This window comes from Echinops telfairi, unplaced genomic scaffold, assembly GCF_000313985.2.
Source record: "Echinops telfairi isolate 266 unplaced genomic scaffold, ASM31398v2 ScPeMD7_3533;HRSCAF=4204_0, whole genome shotgun sequence".
NCBI lineage: Eukaryota > Metazoa > Chordata > Mammalia > Afrosoricida > Tenrecidae > Echinops > Echinops telfairi.
This window is the reverse complement of record NW_022107431.1, coordinates 102,355,237-102,369,470: the sequence shown is the minus strand read 5'-3', so window position 1 is coordinate 102,369,470 and position 14,234 is coordinate 102,355,237. Positions and strand designations below refer to the sequence as shown.

Sequence of the window (14,234 nt, the reverse complement as noted above, 5' to 3'; positions counted from 1 at the left end):
GCCGCCGGGGCAAGCAGGGGGCCCGGATGAGCCTGCTGGGGAAACCGCTCTCGTACACCAGTAGCCAGAGCTGCCGGCGCAACGTCAAGTACCGGAGGGTGCAGAATTATCTGTACAACGTGCTGGAGAGACCCCGAGGCTGGGCGTTCATCTACCACGCGTTCGTGTGAGTACCCGCGCCCCGCGCCCCCAGCCACGCCCGCGCCGGGGTGGGGGGGACTCGGGCACCTGGCCCCGCGGGCAGCCGCTGCGACCCAGCGCGCGGACACACACACCCGCGCGCGCGCAAGGGCTGGCTTTTATTTCTTCGCACGTGTTGATGGTCTTCCTCCTGGAGCCTCCCCGCACCCCACATCCCCACACCCCAAGCTCCACGTCTCTGATCGCTACGGCTTGAACCTTGGCTCCGGTAGCTCCGGCACCCCTGGCCGGAGTCCCGCGGACGCCAGGCAGCGCGGATAATAGGGAGCGAGCAGCTCCCAAGATGCGAAAACTTGCTCAGAGCCGGGTGGCAGCCCGGAGCTGGGGAATGCAGAGGGATGCTGAGCGCCCATCTGGGGCCAGTGAGAGGGTCCGGGTGCACACGGGAGGTGATGGGGTCGGGCGAGGGGGACCAAAGAGAAGTAGAGAGGGAGTCCTCAGAGCCAGGGGTGCAGCTCGCGGAGCTGTTACTTGTTGGAGGGAGCTACTTACTAGATCTTAAGTGTGCCCGGAAACACGCCCCGTCACCAACCCAGCCGCCACCAACGGAAAATCTGTCAGCGCCTGTAACCTTTCCTGACACACTGCATAGAAAGTGGCCAAGGGCTGCCTGAGTCAAGCGGGGCAGGGCAGGCCGTGCTCCTTCCAGACGGCACCCAGGGGGGCTGGGGCGCCCGAGTACTGCCCAGGTGGGACAGCCAATGTGTCAGGCGCTGCCTGGCCAGGGTGCACACAGCGAGTTAAGCAGGCAACTGTGGTGCCAAGCCAAAGTGTGTGAGCGTCAGGGAGCGCTCGCCATCTAGCAGGGAATGCTAATGAGAAAATGATTGGAAGCAAATGTTTATTTTCCCCTTAGGCATTAAAAACCTTTCATTGGCTTTAAAGTTGACTACTGTTTTTCCCACAACGTCCACCTATGCAGATTTTAAGGTGGTTTGCATGCCTTTAAGAGCTAATTCACACCCAACCCCCTTTCTTTCTCTTTTCTCCTTTCTAATCTTCCTTTTGCTCCTTTTCTGTCTTCCTCCTACTCTCCTTCGCTTTGGCTTCTTGATGGTAAAATGGAATGTAAAGGCATCATCATCAGCCTTAGGCGACCAGGAGGGAGTTGTAGGAACTCACGGACTCCTGGTTTCTGAGTGGAATCGGATTCGAACATGCTCACTAAGTTGGTTTGGGAGCTGAGGTGTGTCATCCTGACGTCACTCCTACCACTGATGATGTCCACACCAGACACGTTTTGTTTTGAAACAGCAGGAGTGAAGGATTGGTCTTGTCTTAGGTAAACGTCGAATTTAATCGGGTAGCAGTCAGGAAACTGGCGGAGTTTACAATCATCGGGTGCTGGTGTCTGGAAAATTTTCCTTTCCCAGATTGATGTGCACATTAGCATTAGGTAAAATATTCCAGCTAACTTTCCATTTTAGAACGCACATAAAGGAGGGCATTATGTTGCATCCACGTGGCATCAAACAACGCAGCTTTTCGTATTAAGTAACATTCACACTGATTTGGCTGTGATTATAATAATAAGTGATAAACACAGGGAAGCGCTACTGATACTTTTCGTGTTCATACCAATAAGTGGCTATTTAACTGGTCTTACTTTGTAATGAAACTGATCAACTACTTTTAGAATCCATTAAAAACGTAGCAATAATCTGTGTATTCAGTTTGGGAGCAAATATATATACTGTATAGAAACTATTAGTATTTTACAGAATTATGCTGAGAATAATTTAGAACTTTGGGTACAATATATTTTGCCTCTTAAGACCTTTCCTTTCTGAAAAAGGATGCACTCTCTATTAAGAGAAGCTTAGCGAAAACTTTGATTGGTTCACGTATTCTAAATGCTCTCATTTTTGTCTTAAAAAATGAATGCAGATTTCTGACAATTTAACATTTTCTTTTCAGAATGGTAGTGTTAAATTGATTTTTATGATCTTGAATATTTATAATTTTTTTTATCGATGCATTTAAAAAAAACTTCAAGTTTGAATAATCCTCTGCTCACCAGACTTTATGAGTCTATCAGTTTCTTTAGTGATAGAAAGGGCGTACAGTCTTGCCACTACAGTGCTGCTAATATGAAATTTTGCGTCGCACAGTTCTAGAGTCTGAAACTGTAATGCCAAGCAATTAGATAGGGGTGCTAGATCCACATCGGCACAAAGAGGGAATGGCTACTCTCAGCTGCGGGGAGGGGTGGACGCAGCCACAGCAGGCTCTGGGGAAAGAGGCCATCTTTGGCGACCGCAGCTTATGATTTTAAATAAGCTGTAGAATAACTGGACTTCACAGATTAGATTAATAAAAGCAAAGTTGTGTTTAGCTGTAGGTCTAACAAGCTTATTAGTATAACAAAGGAAATTATAAGCAAACAATTTCTAGAGAGGTGCAACTAACTAATGCCTTGCCAACCCGGGAATCCCCAAATCTTACTTTAATAACAGTTTTTGTAGCACATTAACGTTCTTGCCAAGAACAAGTGCACCGTGCTTAATGAGGTCCTTTAGGCATGGATTTACTTGGTTGACCAGTCTTTTCACTGCCAAGAATAAAAGAATCTTTAAAGTTGTGTTTCTTGTAAAGGAGCATTTCTGTTACATATGCAGAAAACACTATTATAATTTTTTATAGCATAAATGGAGGTTTCAAGAATACAGAGCCTAGCCTGTATGGGGTGGCTGGCAAAAGGTGACTGATTTCCGAGGTTTATCAGTTAGTACAGATCAGACAAGTGTGTGCCATTATTGCTGTTCTTTGGCATTTGCCAGATGGCAGCTTTCTTTCTTCAGCTGTTCCCACTGTACTAGATGAGGGGCATATATCTCTAGAGACGTCTTGTCCCTTTCTACTTCCTCTTCTGTTTAGAGTGTTTTACAAGAACCATCTTGGTATAGAGGGACACACGGCAGGGTGTCATGCAAATTTGCATGGGTGCAACAAAAGTGCTTCAGAAAACTCACACGGGCAGCAATGTTGCATACTCAGGCAAGTCGCCATTTTGTCTCTTATCTCTTTGCCTGGTTTCCTACAATGGATGAGAATTTATAGATAATTAAAATAATTAAAATTGGAGAAACACTGGATTATCTTTCTTTTGTCTTCAATCGTTTTATTGGCATATAATTTACATATCATACAATTCAATAGTTCTGTCACATCAAGAAGAGTTGTATAGTCATCACCACCAGTGGTTTTAGAACGTTTTCCTTCATTTTTGTATTCCTTGTTATTAGCTCCCCAATTCCCCCCAGCCTCCTCTGCATGCTCCCAAGGAACCATGCATTCAGTTACTGTTTCTATAGATTCACCTCACCTGGATTTCATGTACAGAAAAACAAACAAACCCAAACCCCAAACTAACAGTAATACCAAAGTAAAACAGATGCAAATACAGAATGCCTTGGAAAGTGGATTGTTGCAGATGGCGTGAAGTTAAAATTTTAATGCCCTATCATTTGCTCTCCCATATGATGCATTTCAATTTGTTCTAGTTTTTAAGGTTTTCTGATTTCTTTTCAATTTTCAATGATCATTCTTAAAGCTATGTATTCTGAAAAATTACTTTGCTATTAAACAACAAACACAAATGCCTCCCAAACGAGGATCCCGAAGTTGTCTTTGATGCTTTCAGTTGCTGCTCTGCTGGCCGTCCAAGAAGCCATTAGACTCTATGTGTCCACCTACTAGATGTCTCTGAAGGGATCCCCTTTCTTCCTTCCTTCCTACTGCCATGACCTCATCTGTTTGTCAGTGTCTCCACTGACAAACCGGATGGTTTGTAATACTCTCCGGCCTCTTATCTGATGTCTGTACTTAGTCTTCCAGGTTCGGTCTCCACTCTCTTATGGTAGCATTTTTTCCTAACATGCAAATCCTGGCGGATCTTGTCACATCATTCCCTTGCTTAAAACCTTTCTATAACTCGCCCTCATTTTGCTGCTGTTCATTCATAAAGTCATCTATCCTTCCCTGCCTACTACATACAAATCCCCCAATGAACACGGCAGAGGCCTCCATTCTCCAGAAGTGAAGTAGATTTCAATTTGTATTTACTACACACATGTAAACAATTAGGGGTGAAACAGTATTATAGGTACCATAACAGAGGTATGTACAACGTCAAATGAGATTAGAGAAGGAAGTGGGAGAGATGAGGGCAAGAGGAAGTGAAGCGTGAGCTGAGTTTTGCTGGACCAGCAGTTAATTTTCAGGTGAGCAAAGTGGGAGGGGGGGTGGTGGGCGATGTTAAGCAAACTTGATAGAGAAGACAGCTACAGAAAATATGTGGAATTCTGAAACAGCTCAGTGATTACAGGCACTGTTAAATAGTTTGAGGTTGAGGATAGCAGTAGAAAAAGGATAGAGCTCAAAATTGTGCTGCACTTGTTTAATAGCCCCGGATGCAGACCAGGGTGTCAGTCTTCCTCCTGCAGGCAGCAGTGGTTACTGAATACGTAGTTTTCCTGTGTCTCAATGTAATGCGAGGAAGATGATTCTGAATGTTGTGATTTGAGGAATGGAAGGAACACTTACTAAGACAAGGGCCAAAGGATGAAGGATAGGTTCTCAAAGCAACAGATTGAATTCATATTTGTACATATTGAGTTTCAGATGCCTGGGAGTTATTTAGGTGGAAATTGTCAGTGGTGGGGGGACAGCAGACACCAAAAGCATTTAGTCATTTTACAGTGTAGCCTGAATCAGCAACTTGAGGCATTTTTAACAGACAGCGCCCCCACCCCCTCAATTTTTTTTTTCCATGAATGAATATATTTGTAAACCTCAGTCTAAACCTATATGTCTGTATTTGAGATTTAGGTTCTGGAGTCTCTAGACGTTTGATGGTGATTAAACCATGAGTAGATTCAATTCAGAGGAAGGTGAGGACCGCATGGAGGATAGAGCCTGGGCGCATCAACATCAGGCAGTGGATGGAAGATTAAGAGTCCACAGAGGTACCTGGACAAATCACCACAGAGTAGTCAAGAGGCCAAGACGAAAGACAAGCAAAGGAAGCAAAGGAAAGCGATTACGGTCAGCAGGTGTCAGTGCTGAAGAAAGCCTGTAGAAACGTCGGAGATTTCACGAGATTGGTCACTGATGGGCAACACTGTGACAGATTCATAGGAGTCGTGTGGGTCATAAGTATGATGTAAGCAGATTGGGGAGTCTTTAAGAGTTGCAAAAATGAAACAATAATGTAAGTTAAACTCCACACTCTTCCAAACAGCACCCCAAACCCTTCATGATATGGCCTTTGCTCGTTTTTCAGGCCTCGCCTCCAGACTCTCCCCTCAAATATGCCCTGGCTCCATGTCTCCGTCCTGTGTCTCGCTGCTATGTCTTTGCCCATGCTGTTACCTGGGAATCTTCCCATTCTTTGCATCCTGTCTACTTTCTCTTCTAAACGGAATCCAGAGATCAATTCCTCTTGGGCACACGTTCCAGACAGTTCCATCCTCTGCCAAGATGAGTTAGGTGCCCCTGGTATCTGATTCCTTGACACTCTTCAGCACTTCTTCCACTGTGTTGTAACTGTAGACGTCTTGTCTCTCTCTCCCATGAGATGGTGAACTTCCCACATAGAAAAACTCTTCTTTACTTCTGAAACCCAAATACCTAGCAAAGTGCCTAGTGTCTAATGGACCCTCAGTAAGTGCTCACTTCAAAAACACGTAAAACTTTTTCCATGGAAACGTTCTGCAGAAGAGTTTCAGAACAAACCAAAGGTAAAGGAATGAGCAAATCTTTTCAGTTTTCTTAGAAATAAGACATGAGTAATTTGTTCAGAGAAGACTATGGGGCTGCAAAGGGGAGACCAGCGTTTGGCTCCCAGCTCTAACATGAACTGATTTTAGGATTCCGAGTTGTCATTTCACCTTTCTGGATCCCCAGTTCTTCTGTGAAGTAAGAACAGGAATGTCTGTTTTCCAGCAGAAAGAGTAGAGGATGCTGGTCAGGGTCAAAAACGCTGTGTAATAAAGTGAAGGAGTATTTGGAACACATGGTGATCTGATTCTTTGCGCACTCCTTAGCTCTTATTGGGAGAGCCAACGTCAAGCTGGTATCTTGAAATGTCCTCTTCATCCCTGTGGTCATGTGTCACGTAGTAGACAAAGTGACCTTTCAAAAGAAGTAAACAGAACACACCACTTCCCTGCTTGGAGGAAGAATGTTTACTGCTTGTCTCACTAACCCAATTTCTTAAACACAATGGCTCTTTGTCTAGGTCTCTGCTATATTATCAGGGCAGTGCCCATGGCTATGGAATATGCCCACTGCATATACCAAGGGTCTCTAATAAGTTCTTGGAAAAATTCTATTTTTCCTGTGAACTATTTAAACATCCTTGCATATTAATTCCTTATGAATACTCAAATCTCCATGATAACAGTATCAGTAGAAGATAGAATTTTTCTCTGTTGGTCACTTTCTGCGTCAAGACTGAACCCCAATAAATCACTTTCTAATTTGCATACATTTTCTATTTCACATGAAGGCTGCTCTGGCTGTCAGGTGCCAGCAAGTCAGCTCCCACTGGTCGCAAGCTTCCGGACAAGAGAGAAAAACACTGTTCTGTCCTGTGTCACCCTCACAGTCATTCTCTCTTTGAGGTATTTGTTGCAGTGTCTGTCAATCCATTTTATTGGAGGTCTTCTGTTTTGCAGATTATCTATCAAACATGATGTCTGCGTCTCTAGAAATTGATGTCTGCATTCTCTTTTTACTCCCCAGTTCTTTGAACATCACTGATTTTCATTCAATGTAGAGAGGGCTTATGCAAGTTATGTTGCTTTATACTGTGCAAATATTGCACTAGAAACCTTTAAAGTGTTAAACAGCAAAGATGTCCCTTTGAGGACTAAGGTGCACCTGACCCGATCCACGGCAGGTTTAGTCACCTCATATGCGTGTGCAAGCTATGCAATCAATAAGGAAAACTAAAGAAGAAGTGATATGTTGGCCAAACATATGGAATGGGCCATGGCTGCCCGAGGAGCAAACAGGTCTGTCTTACAGGAAGTACAGCCAGAATGCTCCTTAGCCTAGAAGGTGGTGGGACGTCAGCTCACAAACTCTGTGCTTGTTTTCAAGAGAGACTGGTGCCCGGAACAGGGTATCATCCTTGGTAAAGTAGGGGGCTGGTGAAAAAGGTAGACCCTCAGCAAGATGGATGGATGCCGTGGTTGCAACAGTGGGCTTGAGCATAACCCTGGTGAGGGAAGCACAGGACTAGCTGTTTCATTCTCAGCCGTGTGCAACGGCAACCTCACCAGCTGGTAACATAAACAGATTCCATACCGGCCCCATACATATGCTTCCAGAAGTGTAAGTTCTTTGACAATAGTTGTACATTGCAATTAGACCGTTTTACAATTTAAATGTTAGTATTGGGAATATTATCACTTAAGAAAACTGCATTTCAAAATAGAATGACATCTTGATACAAGAAACACTATAAGCAAGGAATGTAGCCAATAGCCTTTTGGGAATTGCACACGAAGTCATAGTGCCAGCTTTCATTTCTAATCACAAATGGCCATTTTGGCAGATGAAAATGCCAGCAGGGCGTGTTTTCTCCAAGCCCGGTGGTGTGGAACCACCTGAAGTCCAACTGTAGAACAGCCACTGCACATATTACACTTAATGATTTGTAGGGGCTTCCATTTTAATTTACTTCTCCAGCCATTTAGAAGGACGCTATTGGAAATTGTGTTTGACTGCAACCTGGGACGGAGGTTGGCCTCATGACTGCAGATTTTCATTATTAATGCAATTATTTGATCGGTCTTAGAGTTTCAGGTAATGTTTCTTATCCTGTTGCTATCTGCTTGTCAAATGAATGAGTTATGTACATTGCCCTTGAAGTTGTCGGTTGATAGGCATGGGTGTGATATATATGCACACACATGCCATGCACACGCAGTGTCGTTGATCAGACAAGTTATATTAGTGTAAAGAATTTTAGTTGCTTTTGACTCCTTTAAAATGGAGTGAAATGCAATTTTAAAATGAAAAGAATCTCAAGGATACTCTTGGTAATGTGGGGACAATATCCTATTTTGAAGGCTGTTTAAATTTAATTGTAAATAAAGAGACGAGATAAACTTTCTACAAATGCAGTATGGCAGTCCCTGTTTCCATTTATAATACCTGTGAAATAATTCAAAGGTCAGTGACAGATGACCTTTTATAATTATGACTTTATAATCTTTATAATCTCTCTCTCTCTCTTTTTCTCAATAGTCAGGTCAGTTTGAGATTTAATTAACAGCTCTTACGTGTACTAGGTAATATGCTAGATGGTGGCAGTTCAAAACAGTGGGATGATGTAGACCTTGACCCCAAAGAAATTCTAATGGTGAATATGATTCATTTGGGGATTTAATGATCAACTTTACCTTTTCTGGTTTGATTACTCCAAGCAAGGTGCTTCCAATACCAGCTTCCTAATCTGTAAAACAGGGCAATCACACTTAGCATAAAGGCTGTAACATGTAAGAAACTTTTACATAGCAGTCATGCTGTTACTGAAATTGGAAAGAAAAACAGGTCCTCTGGTAGAGGAGTGTACTTGTTTTGTGATTTGATCCTGTGGATGAGCATTCTTTGAAGGGAATGGGGTTCAGGCAGGTAAACATGTCATTGGATGTCCAGTTCAGTTTGAGCACTCTGCCAGTTCCGTGAAGGATAGCTTCAAGAGGACAAAAGTCTCCATGAGGGGGGTTCAGTTTTGAAATACGTGTTCCAACTCAGGCAAGGGGTAAAGAGGGCTGGGAGAGGGGAAAATTAAAATGTCTTAATGAGAGACTGGATGGGAAGATGAGAAGGAGGACACGCTTATTCTTTTTGCCTTCTGGCTTAAGTAGGGCCCGGTGCCATTCATCGAGCCCAAGCATGCTAACGGAGCAGCAAGGTGGGTAGAGTGGAAGGACGCAGAAGCTGCGTTTAGCTCTGGGGCTGTCAGTCGTCAGTGTATTTGGGGTTTCCTAACAGGCTGTGAATAAGGATTTAAAGGATGTGAAAGTATGGACACTCAAATTCAAACCACCAGGGGAAGCAGTTTAAAAGGGAGAACAGTAGGTCAAGAGTGGACACCTGGGGTGTGCCGGAGTTGAGAGCTGACAGAGCGCGAGGAATACAATGGAGCCGACACAAAGATAAAGAGGAAATACTAGATAGTAAGGTGGTGAGATGGTCATGGAATCCGAGGGTTTCCAAAAATAGTCACCTCTGTGTCGCAGCAAGTGCTTTGTAGTAGGACAAGGCCCAGTGAGTCCCGATTATCTCTGGCAGTGTGGAATCCTTCATTGATGCTGTGCCCTCACTAATGGAGTGAAGAAAACAGAGAATGCAGACAATATTTCCAATTCGTCAGACAAGAATAAAAGGAAGAATATCGACAGTAGCTGAAAGGAACTACAAGACTAGCGAGAATGATAAAGTTACAGGAAAGGAGATTTCCTATCACCAATGATAGTACTTTGCCCGCCCCAACAACAACAACAAATAAACCACTGCCATCTGGTCAGTTATGATTCATGGCAGCCCTGTATAGAGGTCCAGGGCTATAAATGTTTAGAGTGGGGATACCCTCATCTTTCTCCCGTGGAGTGGTTAGTGAGTTAGAAATGCTGGCTGGGTGGTTAGCAGCCCGTCGCTTACCCACCAGTACTGCCAGGTCTTCTTTAAGAGTCAGTTTAATTATTGACTATGTGCTCGATGTTGTTCCAAATGCTTTATAAACATGAACCTTCTAAATGTTCACAGTGCTCTATAGGGTACTATTAGTAGTACGATGGTGTGGGAGGTTATGTGTTGGGGTCTAGCTGGGCTGCTACCATAAGGTCAGCAGTTTGCAAGGGAGAACGATGAGGCTGTCTACTCCTGGAAAGAGTTAGCTTCTCAGTCACCCACAGGTGCATGTTGGCTTTGTCCTGTGGGTTGCTGTGAGTCGGAATGGACTCTGGCAGTGCACAGTTCCTTTTAACATGGCCGAACATGGAGGTCGTACGAGAGATTGTGCGTTCTTTCCCACGTCGGCATTCAAGCGAACGGCAGAACAGAATTTGAAGCAAGGCAGTCTGGTTGCAGAACCTACATTCTTTGCTATTATCCCTTGAACATGGGTAGTGTCTGTGGGCTCAGGGACCATTTCATCCGATGGATAGAGTAATTACAAAACAACTTTTATGTCTAGCATAACTCTTCACAATATATACTCCAAAATAATTGTTGAATAAACAAAAGATTATTGAAATTCCTTATCACTTAGTGTGTTAGGCTGGGTTGATGAGAGAAGCAAATCCAGAGACACTCATATATGTGTAAGAAAGAGCTTTATATTTATATCAAAAAGTAATTATACATAAAGAAAACATCCCAACCCAGTCCAAATCAAGTCTACTAGTCGAATACTAGTCCATAAGTTTGATACTAGGACATAAGTCTGATACTAGTCCGTAAGTCTGATTCTAGGCCATAAGTCCCTCTTAAGACTCACACAGCCACATGCAATGATGCAGAATGCATCACAGGCTGGTGGGTGCAAACTTGTGTAGATCCAATGGTGGTGGCCAAATTTCGGTGGCTCCCGCAGGTCTCAGCCTGGCTCATCAACAGGAAGGCCAAGGCAGAGAGAGGGGGAGGTCCCCAGGACCTTCCTTATGAATAAGACCCACCCACAAGGCATCATCATCAGGCTGTGACCTGATTGACAGGCTAGACTCCACCCCTACACCTTTATATATCCAGTTGACATGCTATTACATGACTACCATATTTAGTAACTGCAAACTCATTATAACTTGGTAGTATCGGGAATGTTTATCCATTTGTCTTCACATTCTGACCTGCTCAAGTCCTGGTCCTTCCATAAAGTTTTTTCCTTCACCTTTAGTTACCCCCCCATAGCTTTTATTATTTGCACCATGCATTTTAGCATGTAATTACATTCTTCAATTGCCCTCTAAGTAGATTGTTTATGTACTTCTTCACAAATTGCTTGTGTCTCAAGAAACTAAAGTTCTCTCTCCTTTCTCTATCTTTTATGGCATGATGCCCAGATTTCTATTCCTTATTCTTAATCAAATTTCACCTAGTTTTTTGCTACCAGTGGGGCTATTTGAATGTTACAACCCATTTTCCCCCAATGACAATTTTCTTAAATTCTTTTAGCTTAAATTGTGAAGCGATTTATATTGAGGACGCAAATGACTACAATTATTTGTTAGTATCATTTTCTACATATGAAAATTACATTTCCAATTTTATCCTATACTTTCATTATAGGATACCTGTGATTCATTAAATTACAGCAGCAATTGCTTCTCTAAAATCCTATAGTGGCTGAATATAGAATCCTTTGTTCTGAGCTGATTGTATAGGTTTTCCTTTCTCTCTTTAAAATAATGAGTAACAGACTCCTCTTTTCTTGACCCCAGTAGAAATGCATATCATTCTCTTCCAGGTTTCACTCTTTCTTCTCCCGCATACAGATTGACCACAGACATTTCTTCCTTCCTCTTTCCTTCTGTCCCCGTCACCCTCCCCTACCTCCCCCACTTACACTATTTCCAGTTAGTTTTTTTCTCCCTCTCGGTGAATCTGCCTTTCTGGAATAGTGTTTCTTCTCATTTTATTCTACCAAGTTGTCAAAATTTTATTTCTCTTTCTATTAAGATGGTCTGCTCTTAATCAAGAGATACACTGACCCTGTCCAAGAGTGAACTTCAGAAGCAGACGGGCCACCTAATTTACCTATCACTGTGCAGTAATTGGGGGTCCTGGTGACAGACTGGTTACGAGAGTTGGGCTGCTAACCACAAGGGCAGCCGTGCACAACTACCAGCAGCTTAGCAGGAGAAAGATGCTGCTTTCCACTCCCACAAAGAGTTAGTCCCAGGAACCCACGGGGGCAGGGCTCTCCTGCCCTATCGGGTTGCTAGGAGCTGGGATGGACTTGATGGCAGTGAGCGTGGTTTGGCTGGGTGGCGTAATGCAAAGAAGCTTCCAGAAAGAGGTGTGTGGGTAAGGAGTTTAGATGTGTTTTGTTTGATTTAGGATCAAATTTCTTCGATAATAAAGGAATGAAACCTTAACGTGCTTTCAGATTTTCTTGTGTATATTTATCTCTTTTTCAGAAACCTAAATATACACAATGAGTACTTAAAAAAAAAGATTATGCTTCCCATTTTGGGAGTTGACTATTTGGATTGTTGAGAAATATGTAGAAATTCATCTTTATGCAGATAAATTATAGAAAGAGGCACGTTGTTATTATTCATTGCTGTCTAGCTCTGACTTGTGGCAACCTTTTGTAAAACCAAACAGACTTTGTCCATTCTGGACCCCCTCGGTGATCCTTGCTACGGTTAGCCCTTTGTTGCAGCGACTGTGCTAAGCCATTTCATTGCGGGCTTCCCTCATTGATGTTGACCTTCTCCTTTGCTAACCACTGTGTGCTTTTCTGATCTTTCTGATGACCTGTCCAAAGTCAGTGAGCGGAACTTTCCCCATCCTTGATTTAAAAGAGCAATATGGTTGGTTTTCTTCCGAGACCAATTTGTTTGTTCTGGCAGGCCATGGCACACTCAGCTTTCTTCACCAGCACCACAGTGTGAACGCACCAGTTTTAAATGTTTGGAACACACAGTTAAATAGCAGTTAGCTTAAAGATATTTACCACATAGATTCTTCTAACTGTTAAGGCTTTCCTTACCCAGTTAGCCAAGAAATGGAGCGGCAATTTGGCAGCAAAGAAGAGAGCTGCAGTCTTCATGTTTAATTGAGGGGCTAATGCATGACCTAAACATGCTTGGGTATCCTCCAAGTACCTACATGGGGGCTTCACAAGGTATGTGAGTAAAGCCCATCTTTTAATTTCAGTTTTTTCACAAAGTTTCTGAAGCCTCCTCTTTTGAGGTAGAAAGCCACCTATATCTTGTTTTTCCTGCTTGAAAATGTCTGCAAAGTGTTAGGTTTGGGAGGGCGAGCGCAATAACCTTTTACCTGTGGGAGCAGCGTTTGAGTCTTGAGTGATGCCGTCAAGTCAATTCTGCGAAGTGTAGGGGCTGCCTTTTCGCAAAACCAGTTTTCTCTCACACTTGACTAAACAGAAGACAACACGTTCTAAAACGGATTGCTGTGATTGTACCACTCTTCTTACTGTTCTTGAATTTGCGAATTGTGTATTAGGTGAATTATATGCCAAGAAACTGTTACAAATGAAATGAAACACCTACAAGATCTATATCTAGGGCTTCAGGGGCTGAAATGGACTAGTAGTGACCCTTTTGAATCAGGTAGTCATAGGACCGACTAGGCCAGTAATGACCCATTCGAGAGGGGTAGTGTCGCAATGATCATCAAAAAGTACAAACATATCAAGATTTATCTGGAAGTACATGCTGTCTGTAAAGAGGATACTATTTATGTGCTTACGAGGAAGATTGCTGTTGTTGTTAGTGCCACGTTAGAGCCCTTTCTGACTCACATGCACCCCACACAACAGCACCCAACCCTACCCAGCCCTGCGCCATCCTCACAGTTGTTCCTGTGCTTCAGCCTGTTGCTGCAGCCACCGGGTCAGTCCAGCTCGCTGCAGACCTTCTTTGTCTCTGCTCCTCCACTTCACCAAGCATGGCGTCCCTCTCCAGGGGCGGGTCTCTCCTGACAGCACGCCCTACGTGTGGAAGACACCGTCTCACTATCATTGCCTCTAAGGAGCACTCTGGCCATATTTCTTTCAAGACAGATTTATTTGTTTATTTTGGTAGACCATAGTGTTTTCAGTATTCTTCACCAGCACCACTTAGACACCTGGATTAAATTCATATAGAGAGATGTAAAAAAAGGAATTTGGGTTCTCTTTTGCATGTTTTGACATGATTCTTCAACGTTGTTTCAATAACCTGACCTCTCATTAGAGAGGGTAAAAAGTAAATCAGACAAGCCTATTCCCTCAAGGAATTCTTAGTCTAGAAGGATACTAGTTTAAGATTTACTGAACTGCAAAAAAC

General features: G+C 43.3%; 1 protein-coding gene across 1 annotated transcript in view; it reads left to right on the top strand.

The window, feature by feature from the left end:
• Positions 1-2: 2 nt before the first annotated feature.
• The window catches only part of KCNQ5 (potassium voltage-gated channel subfamily Q member 5), a gene marked incomplete at its 5' end in the record, with an annotated part of 638,988 nt that continues 624,756 nt past the window's right edge, over positions 3-14,234 (top strand). The window contains one exon of the mRNA XM_045294328.1: positions 3-166. Coding sequence (XP_045150263.1) covers positions 3-166 — 164 coding nt within the window. The remainder of the gene's footprint in view (positions 167-14,234) is intronic.